This window comes from Tachyglossus aculeatus, chromosome X1, assembly GCF_015852505.1.
Source record: "Tachyglossus aculeatus isolate mTacAcu1 chromosome X1, mTacAcu1.pri, whole genome shotgun sequence".
Lineage (NCBI taxonomy): Eukaryota > Metazoa > Chordata > Mammalia > Monotremata > Tachyglossidae > Tachyglossus > Tachyglossus aculeatus.
Window position 1 is genome coordinate 117,853,472 of NC_052101.1, and position 27,701 is coordinate 117,881,172.

General features: G+C 49.6%; 1 protein-coding gene across 4 annotated transcripts in view; it reads left to right on the forward strand.

Moving 5' to 3' along the window:
• The first annotated feature begins 6,096 nt into the window (after positions 1–6,096).
• Positions 6,097–27,701, forward strand: part of LOC119950536 (cytochrome P450 4F3-like) — a 37,509-nt gene continuing 15,904 nt past the window's right edge. Inside the window, exons 1-5 of one of the 4 annotated variants that reach the window (XM_038773030.1) lie at positions 6,097–6,198; positions 15,214–15,436; positions 19,938–20,082; positions 24,704–24,757; positions 25,011–25,138. In XM_038773030.1, the coding sequence (XP_038628958.1) occupies positions 15,215–15,436; positions 19,938–20,082; positions 24,704–24,757; positions 25,011–25,138 (549 nt within the window). In that variant the 5' untranslated portion in view covers positions 6,097–6,198; position 15,214. Of the gene's footprint in view, positions 6,199–11,638; positions 11,805–15,213; positions 15,437–19,937; positions 20,083–22,945; positions 23,091–24,703; positions 24,758–25,010; positions 25,139–27,701 lie in introns of those variants that run through there. The other 3 variants (XM_038773032.1, XM_038773031.1, XM_038773033.1) reach the window with 3 other exon arrangements.

Genomic DNA, 27,701 nt, shown 5'->3' on the forward strand with positions numbered 1-27,701 from the left:
TAAATCAGTGGATCTAGGGAGCCAACATCAAAGGCCAGTTTCAGTGTTTTGATCTAACAATGCTGCTGTTTTGGAGGCTCGAAATGAACCTCTTGGCTCTGAGAGTGACAGACCTGTCACTGCATCCGTCGGAGATTGGGAACAAGAGACGGTTCGGAAATGTTCCGATCACCTTGTCATTGACCTGGGCTCACAAGTTGGCTTGTCCATCTATTTGTGTGCTCCTTTGAAGCCAGAATGGCTCCTCTAAACCCCTCTCCTCTCCGTCTCCTTGTCCCCACGTGAACTTCTTGGGACTTCATACCTTCTTGTACTCTGCAGCTGGGCTGGCTTCAGAGAGTAAGGGAGGCAAGCAAGTGCCTGAGAGCATGGCATGGTGGGAGCTGGGACCCCTCTCAAAGATGGTGGAAACGGGTTTGTGTGTCACCCTGGATGGAAGTGATCCATTAGCAGGGAGTAAGTTTGAGGTCTCGGAGCTGAGCTGCCCAGGGTGTTTGAAGGGTGAGAAGCAGTATGGCCCAGTGGAAAGAGCATGGGCCTGGAAGTCAGAGAACATGGGTTCTGATACTGGCTCTGCCAATCGCATACTGTGTGGCCTTGGGCAAGTGACTTAGCTCCTCTGTGCCTTAGTTCTCTTGTTTTCCCTCCTACCTAGACTGTGATCCCCATCTGGGACAGGGACTGTGGCCCTCCTAATTAACTTGTATCTATCCCACTGCTCAGAACAGTGTTTGACAGGTAGTAAGCGCTTAAGTAGTATCATGGTGTAGTGGATAGAGCCCAGGCCTGGGAGTCAGGTCATGGGTTCTAATTCTGGCTCCACCACATGTCCGCTGTGTGACCTTGGGCAAGTCACTTTACTTCTCTGGGCCTCAGTTCCCTCACCTGTAAAATGCGGATTGAGACTGTGAGCCCCATGCGGGTCAGGGACTGTGTCCAACTCGATTTGCTTGTATCTACCCCAGGGCTTAGTGTAGTGCCTGGCATCATCATCATCAATCATCAATCGTATTTATTGAGCGCTTACTATGTGCAGAGCACTGTACTAAGCGCTTGGGAAGTACAAATTGGCAACATATAGAGACAGTCCCTACCCAACAGTGGGCTCACAGTCTAAAAGGGGGAGACAGAGAACAAAATCAAACATACTAACAAAATAAAATAGAATAGATATGTACAAATAAAATAAATAGAGTAATAAATATGTACAAACATACATATATACAGGTGCTGTGGGGAAGGGAAGGAGGTAAGATGGGGGGAGGGAGACGAGGGGGAGAGGAAGGAAGGGGCTCAGTCTGGGAAGGCCTCCTGGAGGAGGTGAGCTCTCAGCAGGGCCTTGAAGGGAGGAAGAGATCTAGCTTGGCGGATGGGCAGAGGGAGGGCATTCCAGGCCCGGGGGATGACGTGGGCCGGGGGTCAATGGTGGGACAGGCGAGAGCGAGGTACGGTGAGGAGATTAGCGGGGGAGGGTGCGGGCTGGGCTGTAGAAGGAGAGAAGGGAGGTGAGGTAGGAGGGGGCGAGGTGATGGACAGCCTTGAAGCCCAGGGTGAGGAGTTTCTGCCTGATGCGCAGATTGATTGGTAGCCACTGGAGATTTTTGAGGAGGGGAGTAATATGCCCAGAGCGTTTCTGGACAAAGATAATCCGGGCACGTAGTAAGTGCTTAACAAATGCCATAATTATTAAATACCATAAAAAAGGTGGCAGTGGTGAAACGCTTTTCCACAAAATGTTGTGACTGAGGAGAGCTGTGGGTGCCTGGCTTGATGTGATGGAGAATGGGGTGGAACATAAGCCTGTTGTTGAGTAGGGACTGTCTCTGTATGTTGCCGACTTGTACTACCCAAGCGCTTAGTACAGTGCTCTGCACACAGTAAGCACTCAATAAATACGATCGAATGAATGAATGAATGTCATATAGTACGGGGCACGGGGCTGGTGGCCACTTTTTTCCCCACCTCAGGGAGCGCAATTGCCTGAACCCGGCCCCGCTCAGCACAGAGAGACTTAGGATCTGGCCATACACATCTGGACGTGATTTCCACTGTCTCAGAGCTCCCCCTACTGGAGAATCTGTGAATTGGTGTTTCCCTCTTAAAAAGCCCCCCTTAAATCTCTGCTTGCCACTCGGTATCTTCGGTACCTTCATCCCGAAGCTCTTCAATTACTGATCCATCCACAATGTCTGGGAATCTTCTCCCTGAAGTGCTGAGGAGGGAAGGGGCTGGACAGAGTTAGCAATGGAATCCGGCAATAGAGAGAGAGGAGGGAAAGAGAAGGAAAGAGAATAATAATAATAATGGTATTTGTTAAGCACCTACTATGTGCAAAGCACTGTTCTAAGCACTGGGGAGGTTACAAAATGATCAGGTTGTCCCACGGGGGGCTCACAGTTTTAATCCCCATTTTACAGATGAGGTAACTGAGGCACAGAGCAGTTAAGTGACTTGCCCAGTCACACAGCTGACAGTTGGCAGAGCCGGGATTTGAACCCATGACATCTAACTCCAAAGCCTGTGCTCTTTCCACTGAGCCATGCTGCTTCTCTGATAATAATTTACTATGTGCCAAGCACTGTTCTAAGCGCTGGGGGGGATACAAGGTAATCAGGTTGCCCCATGTGGGGCTCAGTCTTAATCCCCATTTTACAGATGGGGTAACTGAGACAGAAGTTAAGTGACTTGTCCAAAAGTCACACAGCAGACAAGTGGCAGAGTGGGGATTAGAACCCATGACCTCTGACTCCCAAGCCCGTGCTCTTTCCACTAAGCCATGCTGCTTCTCTAAAAGAAGCAATGTGGTCTCGTGGAAAGAGCATGGGCCTGGGAGTCAGAGGACCTAGGTTCTAATCAGAACTCTGCCACTTGCCTGCTGTGTGACCTTGGGCAAGTAACTTGACTTCTCTGTGCCCCAGTTACCTAATCTGTAAAATGGGGATTAAGACTGTGAGCCCTATGTCCAACTTGATTAGCTTGTATCTACCCCAGTGCTTAGTATAGTGCCTGGCACATACTAAGTGCTTAACAAAAACCATAAAAAAAGAGGAACCTAGAGAGGCAGTGTCCCAGCAAGAGATACTGGAGTCCGAGTAGAAGGAGCCTTACGTGTAGGGGTGTTTGAGGCAGAATGGGTGGGATGAGGAGGTGGGATGGGGCCTGGGGCAGGGTGGGCTTCGGCCGGTTCTGGAAACAAGTTTGGATTTGTCAGCAGTACTTTTCTCTACCCCACCCAGAAACAAGATTCTGGATTGCGAAGAGACCAAAGAGTTCAATCAATCAATATTTACTGAGAGTTTACTGTGTTCAGAACACTGTACTAAGTGCTTGGAAGAGGACAATAGAAAGAGTTGTAAATACCAGCAGCCCTTGAAGGGACCAGAACCCATTTAGTGCAGTGTGAGAAGAAAAAATAGGGCCATTTACCATAGACTGGGAGAGGAAGAAGCAGAAGTCAGGCTGAATGGGAGAGGCAGGGAGTTCTTAGTGGGGGTGGGTAGAAAGAGGCAGGGGTCTTGTGGGATACTGGGGTTGGGGCCACAAGGACAGTGCCTAAAATGAACCAGAATAGGGTCTTGTTGAGAGGGGTGAGAGTGAGGACTGTTATCGGCAAGTAGGGAGCAAAATAAGTTAACCGGTGTAAATTGGCTGCAGAGTTCGGGAACCCAAGGTGGTGACGCAGATAGGAAAAAGGACTCGGGGACACGAGTTCAGATAGAGCAGTAGAAGTAGGAAAGGTGACTGCTCACCCGTTCACCTCCTGAGAGGTACGAGTGACAGAGGTACAGCTCCGATTCCAGCCGCTTCTTCCCTTTTATTTGGTTCCCTATCGGGGCTACACAAAGGATTCCCGAGGGCGCGAAACTTTGGCACCCTGTTGTGAGGAGGTGTTAGCAGGAGACCCCACACAGGATGGGGTCGTTTTAGACAAGGCTTAGCCGCTTTAATCAGTGTCAGCCCTCCTCGATTACAGAATCTTCCGCGAGGCAAGGCCGACGCCTATTCCTCACATACCCTGCCGTTGAGCTCTGCATACAATGGAGTCGGTTATGCTAAGCCTTTAGGGAAAATGCAGTCAGTGCCTCTTCTGCTGGAGTACTCGGCTAGGGTGGACAACAGGGACAAAAGGGGGTAGGGACAGAGTGGGGAGGAGAGAGAGGAGGGTGAGAAGTGGAAGGGCGAAGGAGAAAAGGGAAAAGAAGAAAGGAAGAGGGAAAGAGTGAGAGGGTGGGGGGAAGAGGAAGCAATGGGAAAGAAAGGAAAGAAGTATGGGGGTATACGTGTGTGTGGGGGGGGGGGAGGTTGGTGGTGGGGGGCAGTTGGGTGGCCATCTGCTGCTGCCCTCTATAGTTTTCTCAATCAATCCATTTTCTGCTACTGGGGCCAAAAATCAGAAATATCCTGGAGGCCACTGTCCTCCGCTCTTCATCTGCTGCTTTGGGTGGCGGCCACCATAGCTGTCAAGTCCTCTCAATCAATCGATGGTATTTGAGTGTTTACTGTGTGCAAAGCACTGTACTAAGTGCTTGGGAGAGTGTAATACAACAGAATTGGTAGACACTATCCCTGCCCACAGTGAGCTTACAGTCTCTAGAGGGGGAGATGGACATTAAAATAAATTAGGGATATGTACATAAGTGCTGTGGGACTGAGGGTGGGTGGATATACGGAACAAATCCAAGCACGAGGGTGCTGCAGAAGGGAGAGGGAATAGGGGAAATGAGGGCTTAGTTGGGGAAGGCCTCTTGGAGAAGATGGGATTTGAATAAGGCTCCCACAGATTCATCTGGGGACCACACATGCCTCCCTTACCTATGCTTCAGTTTTGTCCTTTATCCAACCGGGATGGGTGTGTGGTCCCCACGTGAACCTGTGGGAGATTGGAGAGGGAGAGGAGTTGTTTCCATTACCTGAATAGTACATATTGAACACCTACACTGTGTACTGCACTGTGCTGGATGCTGAGGGAAGACAACAGAGGCAAAGCCATGGTTCTAGCTGTGAGGGATGGAACCCAGTGAAGTTTCCTCATGAGACCCCAGGAGGGAAGGCAGAAGCTATCTCCCCGGGCCAGGCCGGGTTACACCAGATACGACAAACTGGAAGGAGATAAAGGGAAAATAAAACAGCCACATTGCAGGACCTGTTTACAAAAAAACAGGACGCAGCTAACCGAAAAACAGGATGCAGGTTAAACCGCAAGGCCACTGTCAGCCTTGTACGTGAGCGCGTGTTGGGTGCTAGCTGCCGCGATTAAATTGTACGCCCTAAGTATCCAGACAATGGAGAAAGGGGATAGTCGGTGGGAGGAAGAGGATGCGTTAGGGCTATAAAAATCAGCTTCGTACAATCAACAAGCGCACTCCCTGGCTGATGCTGTTTGAGCGACGGGGGTAGTGCCCTTTCTCATGAGAAAGAATAAAGACTGTTTCTGATCCTGACCTGGACTCTGATTTGGTGGGTAGAGGGAGCCGCTATCCCACACATAGCCCTTCAGGAACCTGATGATGATAATAATAACAATGGTAATAATTTTGGTATTTAAGTGTTTATTATGTGCCAAGCACTGTACTAAGCACTGGGACAGATACAAGATAATCAGGTCCCCCATGGGGTTCACAGTCTAAGTAGAAGGGAAAAACAGATATTGAATCCTCATTTTGCAGAACTGAGGCTCAGAGAAGTTAAGTAACTTGCCCCAGAACACACAGCAGACAAGTAGTGGAGGCCCAGGCCCGTGCTTTTTCCACTGCACCATGCTGCTTCCCTGGGCCGGTGTCTGACATGATCGTCTTGAATCCATCCCAGTGCTTAGTCCAACAGAGTGTAAGTGTTTAACGAATACTACTCTTATTTTACATGCCGGAGGTTAGGCAGCTCAATTTCATGGCTATTGGGATTGTTTGATTATTTCAGAAAGCTGAATATGGACAGAAATAAACAACTCCTGTCCCAGCTCTGGTTCCTGTTTGTTTTTTTACTGCTGTGGATGGAGCTTTGGAGGAGGAGTCAGGAGGGAGGGAGGGGGAGAAGGAGGGGGAGGCCCATGGAACTTTAACCTCATGTTTGAGTGTCCTCTGAACCAGCTACAGGGTGTTTAGAACTTGCAGTTTGGAGCACAGAACAGGCTGATTTCTTGTCTTCACTCACAGAGTTTTCTCCTAAGAGCCACAACCACCACCACTACTGCCCCAGCAGGTACAGGACAAAGGGAAATGATAAAAAAAACAGACGTTAAAAGGAGAGGGGTGGATGGGGGTGGGGAGGGGATAGATGATTAGAAGGGAGTGAGTGGGAAGGGAAGTGATGAATTTGCATGTGTGGTGCAAGGTGGTAGGGAACCAGTAAGGGGAAAGGGGCTGGGGCGAAGATCGAGAATCCGAGTGTGCAGGGGAGAACTGAGAGTTCTGGAAATGGAGATTCTGTAGTTGTCCAGAGCCAGTGCAGATGTCAAGGACCTTTGGTGATCAGAAAAGTCTGAGCCAAGTTCCTACAACCACATAGCCCCTGCTCTGGAGAGCCAAGCCCTGAGTGTTTTAATTCTGGATCTAAACCCCCCAGAGAGGGCAACTGGAGTAGGGAGGTTGAGCGGGTGGAGCAGGGGGCAGGGATCACGCTTGAGCTGGCCTTTCCCTTCGGCCACATGCCTTGTGAGGACTCTGCAGGGACCTCAGCTCCCACAGCCTTTCTGTTTGCAGAGCATTCAGAGAACAGAGCTTGGCTGCAGATTCTAAAGCCCAGCGATGACTTACCTTCTCTGCTATAAACTCCTGAGCTCATTGCTCGCTGTAACCACCCAACCTCCCCAGTGACCAGCTTCACAGGAAAAATGTCTAATCAGAATTCTGGAAGCCATTGAGTCCTTACTAGCTGTTGTGCGCTGGGATAGAGACAGATGATCGGATCAGATGCCAATCCCTGTCCATTCAGGGCTCACAATCCAAAAGGCAGGGGGAGTGGTCCCTCAGCCCCATTTTACAGATGAGGAAACTGAGCCACAGACCGATTAAGTGATTTGCCCAAGGTCACATGGCAGGCCAGTGGGAGGGCTGGGATTAGAACCTGGGCCTCCTGACTCTTTCAACAGGTTCCAGATTTTTTTCGCAAGGCTCCACTACCTCCTCAAATTTTTTTTGGATATTTTTGCCGCTGAAAATCATATTTTCCAAAATCCACTTAGGGCCCAACATACCTCAGATGCTAAACGATTCCCGAATAGAGGGAACAAATGATTTTGGAGCCCTGCACCTTCTGTAGCACCTCCCATGGCCCCCTGTGTGTCCTCCTCATAGACAAATAGATATTTGGACTTTTCTAGTTTCCAACCTTTTCCTCCCACCCGACCATCACCACAGCAGGCCATGGGGCAGTCCGGGAGCCAGGCAGGTTGATGGTGGGGTGAGGGGAGCTGCACAGAGCTCTCAGCACCATTGGGCAACACCTGCCACTCGTGTGGACTCCTGAGCAGGCAGGAGGCAGGTCAAAGGACTCAGGCTCAAGATCAAAAGAACTTGGAATGGCCTCCCCCATTTAGGTATTATCTACTTTGAATAAACCATGACAAAACTCATCTTTGCCAATCTCCCAGGCCTTGCCATGAAAACAAGGCTGCAGGTCTTCTCCCCTCTTCCTTCCCCCCTCCATTAAGAAGAACGTGACTTGGATTGGGCAGGGCAAAGCAAAAAGGACATTTGTCTTGGCAAGTGCTGGCTTGGTCAGTGGTAAGGGTTGATTTAAACTCCTCTTTGGCTTAATATGAAAACTAACTCCCCTGTTCACCAGAACCCTACCTATCTTCTCTCTGTGAAAAGAGGAGAGAGGTAGCAGTGGGAGACAGGGCCAGATTAAGGGATGGGTGCTCCAAGGAGCACAGGAGGGGTTGGACTTTGTCCACTGGGCTCCTCGCCTCCCACAGAAGTCTCACACACAGACATGCAGTTAACTCCCTTTCTGACAAGGCCTCTCCAGGGCTTTGGCAGAATTAAGAAATGGGGGTGGAAAATGTTTTTAGGATGACCTTGGTGGAGGCCTTTGAGAGGGGTGGTCCAAGTCTTAAGGTGGCCCCAGTGGGTGACATGATGATTTTAACATAAACACTTTGTGATGGCTAGAGAGGGATGTGGTGAGGGTTGGAGAATGTTCATTCATTCATTTGATTGTACTTATTGAACGCTTACGGAGTGCAAAGCACTGTATTAAGCACTTGGGACAATACAATATAACAACAAACAGACACATTCCTGCCCACAACGAGCTCACAGTTTAGAGGGGGGACAGATATTAATATAAATAAATTACAGATATATACATATGTGCTGTGGGGATGGGAGGTAGGATGAATGAAGGAGCAACTAAGAGCGCCGCAAAAGGGAGTGGGAGAAGAGAGGAGGGCTTAGGGAAGGCTTCTTGAAGGAGATGTGCCTTCAGTAAGGTTTTGAACTGGGAGAGAGCAATTTTCTGTCTGATATGAGGAGGGAGGGCTTTCCAGGCCAAAGGTAGGATATGGGTGAGGGGTCAGTGGCGAGAGAGACGAGATGGAGGTACAGTGAGAAGGTTAGCACTAGAGATGCGGGGCAGTCATCAGCACAGACGAAGACCAGAGTATGGAGGAAGCGTTTAGGAAGGGAGAGCTGGAGACAGCATGTTGAGGAGGAAAACAGCACCAGGATTGGGCAACTTTTGTGAGGCAGCATAACCTGGTGGAAAGTACATGCGGCTTGGGGTTGAGAAACTCGGGTTCTAGTCCTGACTCAATCACTGACCCTTAACCTCTCTGGGCTTTTGTTTCCTCATCTGTAAAAAGGGGATAAAATACCTGTTCCCCCTCCTTTTTAGACTGCGAGCCCCATGTGGGTTTTTATCTACCTAGTGCTCTGCACAGTTAGCTGTTAATAAATACTGTAATTATTCTAGAGAAGAAAGACGAGTCCTAACCAACACTGACATAATGTGATTTGGGGCAGGGGAAATGGTGGCACTCACATCAAGGGCAGGGAACTTGAGAGGGGAGGAAGACTAGGGTTTTGGCTAACATGGTCGAGTTGGAGGTGGTGGCAGGCATTACAACCAGACAAATAAGGCAGAGACATGCAGGATCAGACATGGGAATAAATAAGTGCATAAATAATTATGGATATTTGTTAAACACTTACTATGTGCCAAGCACTGTACTAAGCATTGGGGAAGGTGCAAGTTAATCAGTTTGGATCCAGTCCCCCTTCCATATGGGGCTCACAGTCTAAGGAGAAGGGAGAAATGGTATTGAAGAAAGGGGGAGAATCAAAACGTCACTAGCAGACATGGGGATTACTGCACTGAGAGCAGTGGAATCTTGCAAAGATGGAGTCCAGGACGGAGGAGCCGAGGGTCCCTCCTGGAGATTTCATCAACTGAGGTAACAAATAATAATTGTGATATTTGTTAAGTGCTTACTAAGGGCCAAGCACTGTAATAATTATAGCTGTGGCATTTAAGTGCTTATTAAGTGCCAGGCGCTAAGCATGGCTCCATGGAAAGAGCCCGGGCTTTGGAGTCAGAGGTCATGGGTTCAAATCCCGGTTCCGCCAATTGTCAGCTATGTGACTTTGGGCAAGTCACTTCACTTCTCTGTGCCTCAGCTACCTCATCTGTAAAATGGGGATTAAGATTGTGAGCCCCACGTGGGACAACCTGATCACCTTGTATCCCCCCAGCGCTTAGAACAGTGCTTTTCACATAGTAAGTGCTTAACAAATGCCATTATTATTATTATTATTACTAAAAGCAAATCAGTTTGAACACAGTCCCTGTCCCACATGGGGCTCACAGTCTTAATTCCCATTTTACAGCTGAAGTTACTGAGGCACAGAGAAGTGAAATGACTTGCCCAAGGTCACACAGTATACAAGTGGCAGAGTTGTGATTAGAATCCAGTCCTTCTGACTCCCAGGCCCATGCTCTATCGATTAGGCCACTGGGGTAGATTCAAGTTAATCCAGGTTGGACACAGACCCTGTCCCACATGGGGCTCATAGTCTAGAGGAGAGGGAAAACAGTTATTCAATCCCTATTTGGCAGATGTGGAAAGGGAGGCACAGAGAAGTTAAGGTCACATAGCTGGCAAGTGGAGGAGCCGGGATTAGAACTCAGGTCCTCTGACTCTGAGGCCTGTGCTTTTTCCACTACGGCACACTGGGTAGTAGTGGTATTTATCAAGTGCCTACTTAGTGAGACACACTGTCCTAGGCTCTTGGGAAAGTATAATAAAAGTAAAAGATACATTTTCTGAACTCCTGAAACTGACCTCACCTTCCCTCCCAACTCTCCTCCACCTGATTCTCCCATCGCGGTTTGACACCGCTACCGTCTTCTCCATCTCTCAAGTTCATAACCTTGGCTTTTTCCCTTGATTCCTCTCTCCCTTTCAACTCCCATATTCAGTTTGTCATCAAATCCTGTCAGCCCTTCCTCTATATCACCAGAATCTGCCCCTTGCTCTCCATCCAAATGGCCACTACGCTGGGCCAGGCACTGGTCATATCCTGACTCAACTACAGCATCAGCCTCCTCACAGACCTCCTTGCCTCCAGTTCCTCCCCTCTCCAGTCCATACTTCGCTCTGCTACCCAGGTCATTTCTATAAAACACAGTTCTTAACACATCTCCACACTCCCCGAAAACCTCAAATGGTTACTTATTCCTCTCAAGCAGAAACCGCTGACCAGTTCTCTCCCTTAAGCAATCCCTCTTATTTACATCCCAGCACATACTCTTCATTCCTCTCAAGCTAACTTACTATGTCTCATTCTCGTCTCTCATCATTGACTTCTTGCTCACATCCTCCCCACTGCCTGGAAATCCCTCCCCTTCACATTCAGCACACCACAGCTCTTCTCCTTTTCAAAGCCCTTCTGAAATCATATCTCCAGGAGGCCCTCCCTGATTAATTTCACATCTCTGCACTTTATATCCCCCAATTGCCCTTTCAGCTCTTCTGCACTAATTAAGCATTTAAGTATTTGCAACCTCCCATAGCACTTTTTTATGGTGTTTAAGCACTTACTATGTGTCAAATACTGTTCTAAGCACTGGGGTAGGTATAGGTTAATTAGGTTGGACATAATGGGCATATCTTACACACCCTATTAAAAACTAACCCATATGAATACACCCTCTTTTCCTTCTTCCTCTTATTTGTAATTGATTTTCATGTCTGTCTTCCCCACTAGATTGTACACTCCTTGAGGGAGAGATGAGATCGTGTCTACGGACTCTATTATACAAGTTCTCAGGACAGTGTTCTGCACAGAGAAGGCGCTCGCTCAATAAATATCATTGATCGATCGATTGATTCTCTTCCCACAAGGAGTTTACAGTCCTTGCAGCTGGGCTACCCTGAATTCTGCATCCTCAGAGTCCCTCCTTGAAGACTGTACAGGCAGTGGGGAAGCTGAGCGAAGAGTTATACACCACAATTATTATTGCTAGTATTAGATGGTCTTGGGGTTGAAGTGCCTGGGAGCTTCCTGCACATAACCTCCTCTCACTTTTTCCTCTCCACATTCATGACGTTTAGTCACTCCCTTTGGAAAGCTTGGCCAATCTCTGGCCTCCTTTTGCTTTGTCTCTGCTGGCCAAATGGCTAATAGCTCTCTCAGGTCAGTGACAAAGCAGGAAGTGCTGCACCACCTGGTCCTGGCTGATGCATTAAAGCCCAGGAAGGAGCCCTGTTCCACAGAGTTCGCCTCTGAGCCTGGGCCACCTACCTTCCTGGGATTGCAACCCCGCCTCTGACTCCACATCTCCAAGTGTGTGCTGTCCTACAGGTATGATGGCATCAGGTCGATTATCAGTAGATCATCTAGTCTGTAAGCTCCCTGTGGACTGGGATTGTGCCTACTCTACTCTCCCAAGGCTTAGTATAGTGATCTGCACAAAGGAAGTGCTCAATAAGTGCCATTGATTGATTGTTTGAAATGACCAGAAGTTTGTTGGTAGTGATGGTGATAGTGAAGGGGGGTGGGGTGGAGATTGGGGAGCACTGGGGCTAGGAATGCCTAGGACACGGCATATCCTACATTCATTCATTCAATCGTATTTATTGAGCGCTTACTGTGTGCAGAGCACTATACTTAAGTGCTTGGAAAATACAATTCAGCAACAAAGAGAGACAATCCCTGCTCACAATGGGCTCACAGTCTAGAGGGGGGGAGACAGGCATCAAAACAAGTAAACAGGCATCAATAGCATCAATATAAATAAATAGAATTATATATGTATTATACACACATCAGAGCATGTAAACAGGCATTAATATAAATAAATACAATTCATTCATTCATTCAATTGTATTTATTGAGCGCTTACTGTGTGCAGAGCACTGTACTAAGTGCTTGGGAAGTACAAGCTGGCAACATATAGAGACAGTCCCTACCCAACAGCGGGCTCACAGTATAGAAATAGAATTATAGATATGTACATATATACACAAGTGCTGTGGGGCGGGGAAAGGGGGTAGAGCAAAGGGGATGAATTGGAGCGATGGGGAGGGGAGGGAGAGCTGAGGAAAAGGGGGCTTAGTCTGGGAAGGCCTCTTGGAGGAGGTGTGCCTTCAGTAGGGCTTTGAAGGCGGGATGTGTGATTGGCAGATTTGAGGAGGGAGGGCATTCCAGGCCAGAGGTAGGACCTGGGCCAGGGGTCGACAGCAGGACAGGTGAGAACGAGGCACATTGAGAAGGTTAGCAGCAGAGGAGTGGAGTGTGCGAGCTGGGCTGTAGAAGAGAAGGGAGGTGAGGTAGGAGGGGGCAAGGTGAGGGAGAGCTTTGAAGCCAATAGTGAGGAGTTTTTGCTTGATATAGAGGTTGATAGGCAACCACTGGAGATTTGTGAGGAGTGGGGTGACATGTACTGAATGTTTCTGTAGAAAGATAATCTGGTGGCAGAGTGAAATATAGACTGAAATGGGGAAAGACAGGAGGTTGGGAGATCAGAAAGGATGCTGATGTCCTGATGGAGAAGAGCACTGGACTGGGTTGTGGGGACCAACTTCCTGTTGAGGCTCCCCCATCGGGTTGTTGGATGACCCTGGGCCAGTGAATTAATGGCAGAGAGAGGTCCCAAGTGCTTAGTACGGTGTTCTGCACACAGTAAGAGCTTAATAAATATTAGTGATTGATTGAGGTGGAGGCTTGAGGGGGAAAGGCTACAGAGCCCAAATAGGAATGGGTGAGCCTAGGGAGAAGGACTGGACTGGAGGAATGTTGGAATGGGCAAAGCAGGCCCAGGTTCCTGGGGGAACAACTCTTCAGCATTGTCTAGCGGATAGGGCACAGGCCTGGGAGTCAGAAGGTACTGAATTCTAATCCCGGCTCTGCCACTTGTCTGCTGTGTGACCTTGGGCAAGTCACTGAACTTCTCTGGGCCTCAGTTACCTCATCTGGAAAATGGGGATTAAGACTATGAGCCCTATGTGGGACAGGGACTGTGCTGAACCTGATTTACTTGTATCCACCCTAGCACTTTAGTACAGTGCCTGGCACGTAATAAGCACTTAAATATTATTATAATTATTACTATTATTCTCCCCAATCCCACCATCTTCCGCTAAGCTCTAAACTGGTCTGGGAGACTCCTTGGGCTCTGGGAGGCTTCTAGACTCCCAACCCAGTCCTGTTCCTGGAATGTCACAGTAGTATTTCTGGGTTGGGTGAGGAGGGTAACAGCAGCAGCAGGATGGGATCACAGGACTTACTTGGCAGTCTTCCCTTGGGATGATCCTCTCTTAGAGGTCCAGCTCTGGAAACGAGGCCCTGTCTGGCCGTGGGACAGATGTCCTAATCAAGGGTTAGAGGGGTTAATCCCTTCACTTCTGGGCTCTGTTTGGGTCAGCCAGAGGGTAGGAGAGGTGGGAGGAGAGGACCACCCTTGATTCCAGTTATGGTCCCTGAATGATCTCTCCAATACTCTCTGCCTCTCCCACCTGCTGCTGTTTCTTATGGGGATCTGATTCCCTGGAGCCCGGAAAAAGAGTGGGGAAGAAGAAAGAACAAAGGGAAAGAAAGAATGCTGCTCCTTTTTTTTCCCTCTCTCACTAGAAGCAGCGTTGCCCCTGCCCTCCTCCTTAGAATGCTGGGTCTCCACCTCCTCAGCCTCTTGGGTGCTTCTACTGGTAACTGATTTCTCAAGAGAGCTTCCTATAGGGCTTCCCAGCTTTTACCTACTGGAACTAGAGGCCCAGAGAAAGGGGAGAGCCCTTTCCGGCCCTTTCTGGAACAGGAGCCAGGAAGAGAATTCCGACATTCTGACTGCCCACCCCTTGTTCTCCTCTGCAAGCCTCCCATGCAAGGAGGAATTGGAAGAAGGACTGGACTCAGCTTGGCACTTGCACCAGCTTCTGCACTTGGAGAAAAATCAATGCCCTCTCAGAGCTCTCTGGGGAGGGACAGGAAATGAACCAATCAGTCACTTCCTTGGGGAGAGCAGGGGCAGAGACATGGAGTAACGTGATCTGGTAGCAAAACCAATCCCTGTTATTGTGTTTAACGTGATCTGGTAGCAAAACCAATCCCCGTTATTGTGTTTAGACACAAAGGCGTCTTTTTTCCCAGGCAGAGAGGGGTTGACTTCCCCTAGACAGCCCTGCTCCGGGCTCCTGGTCACAGAGAACACAGAGCAGGCCCTGGAGAGGAGAGAAGGGAGTCTGAAGACTGAGAGAGTAAAATCCTGATAACAGCCAATGGCTAGCAGGATGGGGCCTGGTTGATGACTGTGTGAAAGGGAGAAGATCTGGGGGAGCAGTGGGGAGGGATGGTGGCTTGGCTTGATGGATAGAGTATATTGGGCCTGGAAGTCAAGGCTCTGGGGTGGTAGTTCTACCCTGGCTACATAAATTCCTTCCCTACCCTGGGCATCAGTTTCCCCATTTGGGAAATGGGAGAAGGAAGGATGATGGATGCCTTCTGAAATTAGTTGGGGCTTTGAGAGCTGGGAGTTACATAAGGGGTGACTGAGGCCCAGCAGGGGCAGGGGAGTGGTAATGGGCCAGGAACTCTGGCCTGAGATCCTGTTTCTACTCTCTAAGCAACACAAATTTTCCAACAGGCTAGTCTCCCCTCCTTTGAGCTTCTTCTGAGTTGAGTCCAGCCCAGCCCCTGGCCTGATTCTCTGGATAAGGGCATAATTCTCTGTGGTCATTGTGTCCTCTGTTCACTGTGTGCCCTCACTCATTCCCTACAGGATGCTTCCCAGCCCGGACCACATACTGCGGCTCCTAGGGCTTGACAAGACCTCATTCCACATCAGTACTTCATCTGTCCTGCTCCTCGTCTTCCTCCTCGCCTTCTCCTGGTTCCTCAGCCGGCTACTGGGCAGTGCTCATCGCTACTATGTCAACTGCCAGCGGCTCCGCTGTTTCCCCCAGCCACCCCGGAGGAATTGGCTGCTGGGACATCTGGGGATGGTAAGAATGGGGCTGGGGGGGATGGGAGGGGGAAATCCCTTGATGGAATTGGTGGGGAGGGTGAAGGTCAGGGGAGGGCCCTGCCCACCTTGACTTCTTCAAACTGTTAGTGGGGAGTGGGAGAAACCCAATATGTGCTTTAGAGACTGGCCAGGGGTACTCTGGGAACTCATTGAAGCCTGAACTGTTCTTCCAGGGCAGGTGGCCCTGCCCCTATGAATTAGCCCTCTGAATTGGGAAGCAACATGGCTTAGTGGAAGGATTATGAGCCTGGGAGTTGGAAGACCTGGGTTCTTATCCCGGCTCCATCACTTGTCTGCTGTGTGACCTTAGGCAAGTCACTAAACTTCTCCGTGCCTCAGTTCCCTCATCTGCAAAATGGGGATTCAATACCTGTTCTCCCTTCTACTTAGACTGCGAGCCCCATGTGGAACCTGATTATCTTGTATCTACTTCGGGCCTTAGTGCGGTGTTTGGCATATAGTAAGCACTCGACAAATACCCCAATTATTATTAGCCCACTGGGGTGTGGCACAGGTGGGTCTGAGGGACCAGCGGGGGAGGTGGGTTAGGAGGAAGGAACTGTCCATCTTCTCAATCTTAGGCTGGTAGGATTACATGACTGGTATTTCCCACCAACCTCCACTGGCCCAGAGCCTCCCTGTGGACACGGACCTCACTCAGCCAGAAGCTGCAGGCCTTGGCTGGGAGACTTCCACAACCTCTCACTGGGCCTTGGAGAGGGAAGAAGGCCAGGTGTGGAGGGCAGCTTCTGGAGCTGCCCCAGGGCTCTACTGGTGGGCTTAATGAGGCTGCCAAAGAAGAAGGGAATCAGTTGTAATGAAGTGCAGCTGGAAAGAGCCAGCCAGGCCAGATGTCTCAGCATCCGAAGAAGCCTGATCCCCTTGAACGAAGACGATCTCTCACCTGGTCTCCCAAGCCCCTATCCTGTGAGAAGGAAGGGAAGTGTCCAGGACTGCCTGGGGCCGCTGCCAGCTGCTCTCAAAGCCTTTTCCCTCTCTTCATTCTCTGATGCAGTTTGGCAAAGGGCAGAGATGTCACAGCTTCTCAGGCTGAGTTGAGCAGAGATTATGTCCATTTTTCAGTTCTACGGTAATAGGATTCAAATGGTGCCAGGACCTCTGGAGGCACTCGGTAAATGTGAATTGAGGTAGGGTAAAGCCAAATAATGACAAGCTTAGCCCTTGGAAACCCTAGGATGCTAGAGTGACTATGACACCCAACCTGATATTCCCAGTAATCTGAGCGAACCAGAGGAAGAAACAACCTGGGCCTTCACCTGAGCTGGAGAATTGGTAGGAGAAGGAGGGGCAGACAGGTCACTGGGCTTCATGGCAAACCAGTGGGGAGATTCGGATCGGGGGAAGGTTGGCTGGAGGAGTGGGTTTGTCTCAGGGAACTGGGCTTGGGTTGCCAGTTAGAGAGCCCCAATGGCTTCTCTGAGAAGCAGCATAGCCTAGTGGATAGAGCACAGGCCTGGGAGTCAGAAGGACCTGGATTCTAATCCCGGCTCTGCCACTTGCCTGCTGTGTGACCTTGGACAAGTCATTTCACTTCTCTGTGCCTCAGTTACCTCATCTATAAAATGGGGGTTAAGACTGTGGGCCCCATGTGGGACAGGGACTGTGTCCAAACTGATTGGCTTGTATCTACCCCAGAGCTTAGTATAGTGCCCCACACATAGTAAGTGCTTAACAAATGCCATTAAGGATAAAAAAAGCATGAAGGAATCACCAGGCTCAGACAGAGAAGGGCCAGGAGAAGGAGGGCAGGAGGCTTTGTCTCACAAAGAGCGGGTGGCAAAGAGAGGCTGGGCTGAGGCACAGGCTTTCCCTGCTGCACTGGGAGTCTCACTTGTCCCCATCCTACCCCAGTATCAACAGGGGCCTGCTTGGCTGGCCTAGAGGATCAGGAACCTGAGGACCTGGGTTCTAATCTCAACTCCACCACTCTCCTACTGTGTGACCTTGGGCAAGTTGCTTCACTTCTCTGGGCTCCTCAATTTACTCATCTGTCAAATGGGGATTCAATTTCTGTTCTCCCTGCCTCTGACTGTGAGAGCCCCCATGTGGGACAGAGACTCCATCCAACCTGATTATCTTGTATCTACCCCAGCGCTTAGTACAGTGCTTGGCATATAGCAAGTGCTTAACACATACCTCGATTATTATTATTATTGGCTACTACCTCCCTACAGCCACTTGTGACCTCCCCATAAGGATCCCCAGAGAGACCCAATCCTCCCGTTGCGTGTTTGTCCTCTCCCTCAGCCTCTCTTGTTCTCGCTCCATGTCCCTTCTCTGATGACATCAGTTTTACGGTGGCCTCATCACCGAAGCTCTCCAAGGTAATTCCACTCGACTCACAGGCATCTATCTGTGAGCTGACATGGAACAAGGCTCATGAGGTCCCCAAGGCAGGGGTTGGAGCGCTCCGGAGGCTAGCGCAGGCCATGGTGCTGAAGAAGCAGCATGGCCTAGTGGATAGAGCTCGGGCTTTGGAGTCAGAAGGTCATGGGTTCTAATCCCGTCTTCACCACTTGCCTGCTTTGTGACCTTGGACAAGTCACTTCACTTCTCTGTACCTCAGTTCCCTCATCTGTAAAATGGGGATGAAGACTATGAGCCCTATGTGGGACAGGGACTGTGTCCAACCTGATTATCTTGTATCTACCCCAGGACTTAGAGCAGTGACTGGCACATAGTAAGCGCTTAACAAATACCATGATTATTATGGTGCTGGCAAGGTGACCCCTGGACCTCTTCACAGTCTTAATGCCACTTGGCTGTGCATGCTGACTATGAGAGGAGGGCAGGGTTGCCAGGAGCCCTAGCAATTGGCTAATGGGGACCTCAAGGCAGTACAGAGGGAGATCCAAGCAGCAGGAAGACCTGAGCAGAGATGCAGATGGGGGCCACAGAACCAGGGTGGCGAAGGCTGGAAAGGGGCAAGTGGCGGTGGCAGGCTGAGGGCACCAAGGGCAGGGCTCATGTTTAATAATTCTATTGTTCTCGCCTAAGTGTTTAGTACAGGGCTCTGCACACAGAAGGCACTCAATAAATACCATTGATTGATCGAGCCATCAGCACCCTTGGGCAATGACTGTCACGTGCCTTGGCACTGAGTGGCCCAAGAGTTGCTTTGTGCCCTTCCTCTAGTGGGAATGGGCAGTGGAGCTGGTGATGGGAACTAGCTGACTTTGCAGATTTGGGCCCCTCGGACGGATATGTCCCAATAGGTAACCATTGCCTAAACCTTTGGGAAGCCTTCCCCTTTCTTGTTCATTTGGGTGTAACAACTGACCCTCTGAACTCTGGGATGATTGCTTAATCTGGAGCCAGTGGTCTCCCACCATCCTGGAAGATGGTTCAGCAGCGTGGCTTAGTGGAAAGAGCTCGGTCTTGGGAGTCAGAGGTGGTGAGTTCTAATCCTGACTCTGCCACTTGTCAGCTGTGTGACTTTGGGCCAGTCACTTAACTTCTCTGTGCCTCAGTTACCTCATCTGCAAAATGGGGATTAAGACTGTGAGCCCCATGTGGGACAACCTGATAACCTTGTTTCTATCCCAGAGCTTAGGAACAGTGCTTGGCACATAGTAAGCACTTAACAAATAGCTCATTATTATTATTATTATTAGCACAAGAAGACTCATAGTTCTTCAGGGAGACCTGCTGCCAGAAGGTTGAAGGTTCTCTCTGGATCTTGGGAGTGCTTTTCAGTCAATCATAATCATTGAGCACTTACTGTGTGCAGAACACTGAACTAAGCACTTGGGAGAGTTCAGTATAACAGAGTTGGTAGACACGTTCCCTGCCCACAAGGAGCTTACAGTCTAGAGGGGGCATTTATGGAAGTTTATTGTCACAGAAGCAGCCTTTACAATATATTGTGGATATGTACAGAAGTGCTGTGGGGCTGCAGGTGGGGCGAATAAAGGGTACAAATCTAAGCGTGAGGGTGACGCAGAAGGGAGCAGGAATAGGGGAAATAAGGGCTTAGTCAGAGATGGCCTCTTGGAGGAGATGTGATCTTCATGAAGCTTTGAAGGTGGGGAGAGTGGTGGACTGTCGATATGAAGGGAGAGGGAGTTCCAGGCCGGAGGCAAGATGTGGGAGAGGGGTCGGCTGTGAGACGGGATCGAGGAACAGAGAAGAGTTTGGCATTAGAGGAGTGAAGTGAGTGTGTTGGGTTGTAGAAGGAAATCAGTGAGGTAAGATAGGATGGGGCAAGGTGATTGAGTGTGTTTGCGTGGAGGGGCTCCTAGGACCCACTCTGCTGACAGCGAGGGAGTTGGCTCCAAGAATGGGAGGAGAGAATACTTTTCTAACTAACTCTGCAGATACCATCCTCTGTGGGAGGGTGTGAGACTATGCCTAAGGAGGTGTTTCTGAGGCCATGGCCCTTCCTGACCTCCTCTCGTTCTCCACTGCCTTTCTGGCCAACTGGTGGTAGTAACTCTACCTTGCTCCCTTGCTTGCAGATCAGACCCACGGAGGAGGGTCTGGTTCAGTTGAGTGAGCTGGTTGCCATATACCCCAGGGTTTTTAATACTTGGTTGGGGCCCTTACTTCCTGTCCTCCATTTCTGCCACCCTGACCTCAACAAGTCTATTGTCACCGCATCAGGTACAGTAATCTCAGAAACATTGGTGATGGCGACGGTGGTGGTGGGAGTTTCGTTATGCTTATAAGAAAGAAGAGTAATCCCTCTGCGTCACTCTCCTTGCTGCCCACTGCCCCTCCTGACCCCCAGCCCCTCCAGCATGCATCCCTGATCATGGACCGGTTATCTCCATCCTTTCTTCAGTCCTCTCCAATGGGAAGTGGCTTATGTGCTTGCCTCCCTTACATTTTGCCTTTAATTTCTTCACATTCTAGACCTCCTATAGCACAAGGTTTCACCCTCCACTTTTTCACCCTCTTTCATCTTTCTTCCATTCTCTTTCTTCCACCTTCTATCTTTTCTGCTCTCACCTTGGCCTTCTTTCCTGACTTCCCCCTGATTCACCATGAAGTTGCCTGGGGTCATAGATGGCAGCATGTAGAGCTAGGGCCAGAGACAAGATGGAGGAAGAGGGAGGGTGAGAAGACAAGGGAAGGAACATGGGGAAAGAGAAATAAGGGAAGAAGAGAAAGATTTCCTGTTGCAATGGTTTAAAATGGGATTTTGGATAAAGAGAGTCTTGACTCCCTAGGTTCTTTCCTGGACAATCTCCTCTCCCCAAACCTCTTTGTTGTTCACCAGATCCAACAGGCTCAGGAGGAAGGGGCACCCATGGAAGCTGGAGGAAGCAGCATGGCTTAGTGGAAAGAACATGGGCTTGGGAGTCAGAGGTCATGGGTTCTAATCCCTCCTCTGCCACTTGTCAGCTGTGTGACTTTGGGCATGTCACTTAACGTCTCTGTGCCTCAGTTACCTCATCTGTAAAATGGGGATTAAAACTGTGAGCCCCATGTGGGACAACCTGATTACCTTGTATCTACACCAGCACTTAGAGGAGTGCTTGGCATATAGTAAGCGCTTAACAAATGCCACTATTATTATTATTATTATGGGAGGTTCAAAACAAGCAAAAGTAAACACTTCTTCATACAGTGGGTTGTAAGTGTATGGCATCAGTTACCCCAGGAAGCTGTACAGATGGAAAATATCAGCCAAGCACAAGAGCAGTTTGGATTAATTCATGGATGAGGGGTCCATAATGGATTACAGGAGGGAAGGGTAGGGATGCTTGATGGTCCGTGCATATCCATTAGGTTGAATGTCAAGTTGGGCATGTTTCACCCAGTTCCTCCAAACATCCTGCTGTAGATGTTGGAGACAGAATTTTGGACTGGATGGTCCCTGGGTGGGATGTAGTAATGGTCTTGCGCAAGGTCTTTTTTTCCTTTGGGGGTGGACTGAGGGGATAGGGTGCTAGGGAGATGCAGTGTGGTGAGGTCTCTGATGGCCATGAGTTTCTGTGGATGAATTTCCTGTTTATCGCTCTCCCTCAGTCTCCACCCACCCCCTGATGGTGGAAGAAAGATTATGGATAAGGGACAGGAGGGATTGGCAGGGCCAGTTTAAGACATTCTGATACCCTAGGGGAAGTGAAAGGAGGGGAACCATGAAGTGAAGGGAGATGCCCCAGCCAAAAAGCACTCTAGGTGGTTGCCTAGTTTGCTTTGAGGCAGAGCCCGGCCTGAGGAGGAGGATGGTGGATATGGGAAGCAGTTGGGCGATGGGGACCAGGACTTGGCAGAAACATAGTGCTTGTGTATAAGGGCTAAATTCCCACCACTCTGAGCTGGGTTTGCCTGGCTCCATCTATACTGACCTATGAAGGAAATCAAGCGTCCCTTAGCTGTCTTCACAAGCCGAGAGAATTTCTAATTTGTATGATGGCAAGCCTCTGCTCAACTGAGGCCAGTGAAAAGAAATTTGGAGGTGGGGGGAGTGGGAAGAAGGAGAACCAGACCTAAGTGTCATGTGGCACTTCAATCAATCATTTAATTGTATTTATTGAGTGCTTTACTGGGTTCAGAGTTGGTAGACACATTCCCTGCCCACAAGGAGCTTACAGTCTAGAGGGGGAGACAGACATTAATATAAATGAATAAATTACAGATGTGAAATGGATAATAATGCATTAAGCCCTGGTTACTCAATCTGGCAGTCAACAAGTATAACAATAATAATAATAATAATAATGGCATTTATTAAGCGCTTACTATTGGCAAAGCACTGTTCTATCTACTTAGTGTCCCCAGGGTACCTAGCCCTGACCTAGGCGTTGGCTGAATATGCCCACTGTGACTCCTTGTGCTGCCAGGAATTTCACTGGTCAGGAAGCAGGGGAAGGTGCAGGTGAACAGAAAGAGCAAGGAGTTCTGCCCTAGTAGAGGCAGAGGGAGCTTCAATCTAGGTTGGCCTACCCGGGAGAAGCAGGGCACTATGGGGACCTGGATACCTGGAAATCCCTACATAGGTAGCATGAACCTCCAGAGCGGAACTGGGAGGTGCACTGTGGGAAACAATCCAGCCTTGGGCCCAGATTCTGAGTCCTGGCAGCCTTTTCCATGGGATTCCTTTCTGGCTAATGCCATTGGCTTTGAAGCAAGGCTTTTAAATGTTCTTCTATCCTTCGTACCTTTCTCTGGTGCCCTAGCCTAGTTACTTCTTATGAGTGGTTGCTTCCTACTCTAAACTCTTATTTGGCACCACACACCCGGAGAGGTCCCACTCCTCCCCAGGCAGAGAACAGGAGCTGGAGCATGGTAGTTGGGGAGGAGGGCCCGTTGTTGGGTAGGGACCATCTCTATATGTTGCCAACTTGTACTTCCCAAGCACTTAGTACAGTGCTCTACACACAGTAAGCACTCAATAAATATGATTGAATGAATGAGGAGGGGGCCAGGGAGTCATGCAGTGGCAGTGCCTCCCCCCGGCCCACCCATCCTGGGGCCCAAGAATCCAGACGACTAACCTGTGCCTCGTTGTCCATAGGCTCAGAGTTCAGAGGAGGGAATGCGGTTTGCTGAGGAGCTCTCACGGCGTTATTGTTATGCCCACATCTGGTGGCTGGGGCCCTTCTATCCCATCCTGAGGCTTATCCACCCTGATGATATCTCCCCTGTCCTGCGGGCATCAGGTAGTGGCCCGAGGCCAACCGGTATGGGGTGGAGGGGCTGTAGAAGGCTGAGGGCGAAGGGGTCTGGCAGAGCGGCTGGGGTCTTTTGACTGGAAGTCTAGAGTTTTGGCCCTGAGCCCGGTGTGTTTTCCCAGGGCAGAGAGGGAGACTAGGCTACCTTCTCTTCCTTCAGTCCTATGGGAACACTACATGTAGGCAAGGCTGAGCTGAAGGTCTGAGCTTCTCCTGGGGAAGGAGGTAAAGGCCAAGGACCCTGTGTGCTGGCTGAGAAAGCTGAGGCCCAGGAAGAGCCAAGGCAGAGCTTCTCCCATCCCCTTTGCTGTCCACTCAGCACCCATTTCCCAAGCCACATCCCCTGCCCATTCGCCTCACTAAAGGAACAAGAAGAAAGCGGAGCAACACTCCTGTATTGTCCCATCCACCTCTGGGGGTGAGGGTTCAGGGGGGTCCTCTCTGTCCTGCCTCAGATGGAGTTCTGTTCTTCCTCAGATCGAGAGCTCAGAGGAGGGACTGCTGTACACGCAGGGTCTGGCCCAGACCTATGTGGACGCATGCTGCTGGTGGGTTGGGCTCTGGAACCCTGTGGTTCGGCTCTTCCACCCCCGTTGCATTAAACCCGTCCTCCTGGCCTCAGGTAGATGCCCCATTCCTGGCCACCTGCTGCTCCCTGCTTGGCCAATGTCTCCATGCTACCAGCCCAGCGAGGGAGCAGGGAGTGCCCAGAACCGACGTCAAGGCCAGGAATGGACTGAGCCCCAGTGAGAGATGGAGCTGACGACAGCTTAGCCTTGCCTTGCCTTGCCATGCCATGCCTCGCCTGTGGCCGTGGCCCAGCCAAGCTACTGCCTCTTCAGAGGCCCCAGCCTTGCTCTGCCTTTGCGTTGGGGGGATAGGGAGTTTAGCTGATCCTCTCTGACTACTTTTAGCTACTTCTCTCTTTCAGAGCCTGCTTAGCCTGGGTCGTCCTCTGTAGCTCTTCTCTTTTCTTCTTTTCTTTCCTCTTCTCTCTTTTCCTCTCCTTTCCTCTCCTTTCCTCTCCTTTCCTCTCCTTTCCTCTCCTCTCCTCTCCTCTCCTCTCCTCTCCTCTCCTCTCTCTCTCTCTCTCTCTCCCCTCCCCTCCACACCCCTCCTCTCTTCTCCTCTCTTCTCCTCTCCTCTCCTCTCTCTTCTCTTCTCCTCTCCCTCTCTCTTTGTCCTGTGTAAGCTAAGTCAGCTATGACTGAGGGGAAGGGGTTTCTGTTAATCAATCACTCAATCAATACTAACATTTGCAAAGTGTTTTTGATGTGCAAAGCAGTGTTCTGAGCACTGGGAAGAATCCATGGCCATTGATTCAGACTTGGGCCCTGGCCCATGAGTGGCTCATGATCTAAAGAGGTGGGAGGATGGACATTCAGGGAAAAACAAATGACAGGTTAAATTCAACAATTTGAGGAAAACAAATTCAAAGTCACAGTTCAATATGCAGTTCCTCAGGCTCATCTACCTGCTTTGTTGCCTCAATTCCTGGGTCCTGTGAGCTTGGGTGTTGTGCCTGGCACTAGTGCTGTCTGTCACTTTGGGAGCTCCATCCCCTGTACTGAGTGGTCACCTCTCTTGTCTCTTACCCCCAGCTGCCATTGCACCTAAGGATGAACTCTTCTATGGTTTTCTGAAACCCTGGCTGGGTGAGTACTGGGGTGTGGTGAGACAGGACTGGAGGGAGGAGATGAAGGCACCACACTGGGATTTTAGGGTGGAGGGCCCAATGGAATAGTATCACTGTGGCAACCAAAGGTGGGGAGGGAGGGAGGGAGAGAGAGAGACAAGCCCTCAGTTGGAACCACTACTGGTTTCAGATGGCCTTCCCACTAGGCCATGTTTCTACAATGGAAGGGGTAGTCTGGTCAATTCTGCTTACACTGGCTTTGTACCTTCCAGGAGATGGGCTGCTGCTGAGCAGAGGGGACAAATGGGGCCGTCACCGCCGCATGCTGACCCCAGCCTTCCACTTCGACATCCTCAAGCCCTACATGAAGATCTTCAACCAGAGCACGAATATCCTGCATGTGAGGGAGCAGGGAGTGAGGGTGTGGGCATGGCCATGGCCATGGTCCAGTCCATGGAGGGAAGGTGGGGGGATCCCTGGAGCTGACTCTCCATATTCTTCCTGGATTACTCACTCTACAGCAGCTTTGTCTCTCAGACAGGTCTCTCCAAAAGCTTATGGGTAGTTGTGAGGGTTGGCAGGGCATCACTTCCTCACCTTGTGTCCCACAGAGCAAAATGATTGTCAGATCAGCTGGTTAGAGATTTATTTAGGTGCCTTCTGGTTTGGCCTAGTACCCCATGGTAACAGTAGTAGAATCGGTATTAACTGAGCACCTCCTGCATGCAATGGGCTGTACTAAGCACTTGAGAAAGTAGAACAGAAACATGAGGCATGTTTCATGGAAGAGTATAGGCCTGAGAGTCAGAGGACCTGGACTCTCAATTGCCACTTGCCTGCTGTGTCACCTTGGGGAGTCACTTCCCTTTTCTGTGCCTCAGTTACCTCATCTGTAAAATGGGGATAAAATCCCTGTTCTTCCTGCCTCTTTGACTGTGAGACTCATATGGGGCAAGGACTGTGTCCAACCTGCTCATATGATATCTACCCCAGCATTTAGTACAGCACCTGAATAGAGTTAGCACTAAAGAAATACCAATCAATCAATCAATCAATGGTATTTATTGAGAGCTTACTATGTACATAGAAGCAGCGTGGTTCAGTGGAAAGAGCCCAGGCTTGGGAGTCAGAGGCCATGGATTCGAATCCCGGCTCTGCCACATGTCTGCTGTGTGATCTTGGGCAAGTCACTTCACTTCTCTAAGCCTCAGTTACCTCATCTGTAAAATGGGGATTAAGATTGTGAGCCCCATGTGGGACAACCTGATCACCTTGTATCCCCCCCAGCGCTTAGAACAGTGCTTTGCACATAGTAAGCGCTTAACAAATGCCATTATTATTATTATTATTATTATTATTATTATTATTATTACAGAGCACTATACTAAGTGCTCGGGAGAGTAGAATACAACAGAATTAGCAGACACATTCCCTGCCCATAACAAGCTTTTAGTCTAGAGGACAAACTTACCACAATTATCATTATTATAATTCAACAGGATAGATGGACACAAAAGTATCTACAGATAGGGTAATCAGAATAATAATAATTGTGGCATTTGTTAAGCATTTACTCTGGGCCAAACATTGCACTAAGCACTAGGATAGATACAGACAATCAGGTAGGCCACGGTCCCTGTTCCACATGAGGATCACAGTTTAAGTAGGAGGGAGAACAGGTATTGAATCCTATTTTATAGCTGAGGAAATTGAGGTTCAGAGAATAATAATAGTAATAATGACATTTGTTAAGTGCTTACTATGTAAGCCAGGCCGTGTACTAAGCACTGGGGTAGATACAAGCAAATTGGGTTGGACAGAGTTCCTGTCCTGCATAAGGCTCAGTCTTATTCCCCATTTTACAGATGAGGCAACTGAGGTACAGAGAAGTGAAGTGACTTGCCTAAGGTCACGCAGCAGACAAGTGGCAGAGCCAGGGTTAGAGCCCATGACCTTCTGACTCCCAGGCCCATGCTCTATCCCCTACAGCACAAGGTCACACAGCAAGCAAGTGACAGTGCTGAGATTAGAACCCAGGACCTCTAACTCCCAGGTTTGTACTTTATCCACTAGGCCAACCTGCCCATCATCAGTTGCTGACTGTACAGCTGATTATACATATTATAAACAAGTGCCAGAGAGAGGGATAAATAAGGATGTTAGTGCTAGAAGTAATGCTAGAATAATAATAATAATAATGGCATTTGTTAAGCACTTACTATGTGCGAAGCACTGTTCTAAGTGCTCGAGGGGATACAAGGTGATCATGTTGTCCCACGTGGGGCTCACAGTCTTAATCCCCATTTTACAGATGAGGTAACTGAGGCACAGAGAAGTGAAGTGACTTGCCCAAAGTCACACAGCTGAAAAGCGGCGGAGCTGGGATTAGAACTCATGACCTCTGGCTCCCAGGCCCGTGCTCTTTCCACTGAGCCATGCTGCTTCTCTAGAAATGGACGCTGCTAGAAATGGTCAATGGGTTAATACATTCAGGGTGTTGGGAGTTAATTGGAGGAGGCTTGTGGGAAGAGATGGGATTCTGGGAGAGCTTGAGACTTGAGAAGCAGCATGGCTCAGTGGATAGAGCAAGGGCCTGGCAGTCAGAAGGTCATGGGTCCTAATCCCGGCTCTGCCACTTGTCTGCCGTGTGACCTTGGGCAAGTCACTTCACTTCCTCTGTGCCTCAGTTATCTCATCTGTAAAATGGGATGAGGACTGTGAGCCCTGTGCCAGACAGAGACCGTGTCCAACCTGATTTGCTTTTATCCACCACAGTGCCTGACACACAGTAAGCGCTTAACAGATACCATAATTATTATAGAGGTGGGAGCTGAAGTGGTGACAGTGGATGAGCTCCCCGAGAAAGTGGGGATAGAGTGAGAAGAGTAGGAGGCCCAGACCAGAATTCTGAGGGACAGTGACAGGGGCTGAGAGGTTAGGTTTAAGAAAGGAGAGTCAGTGAA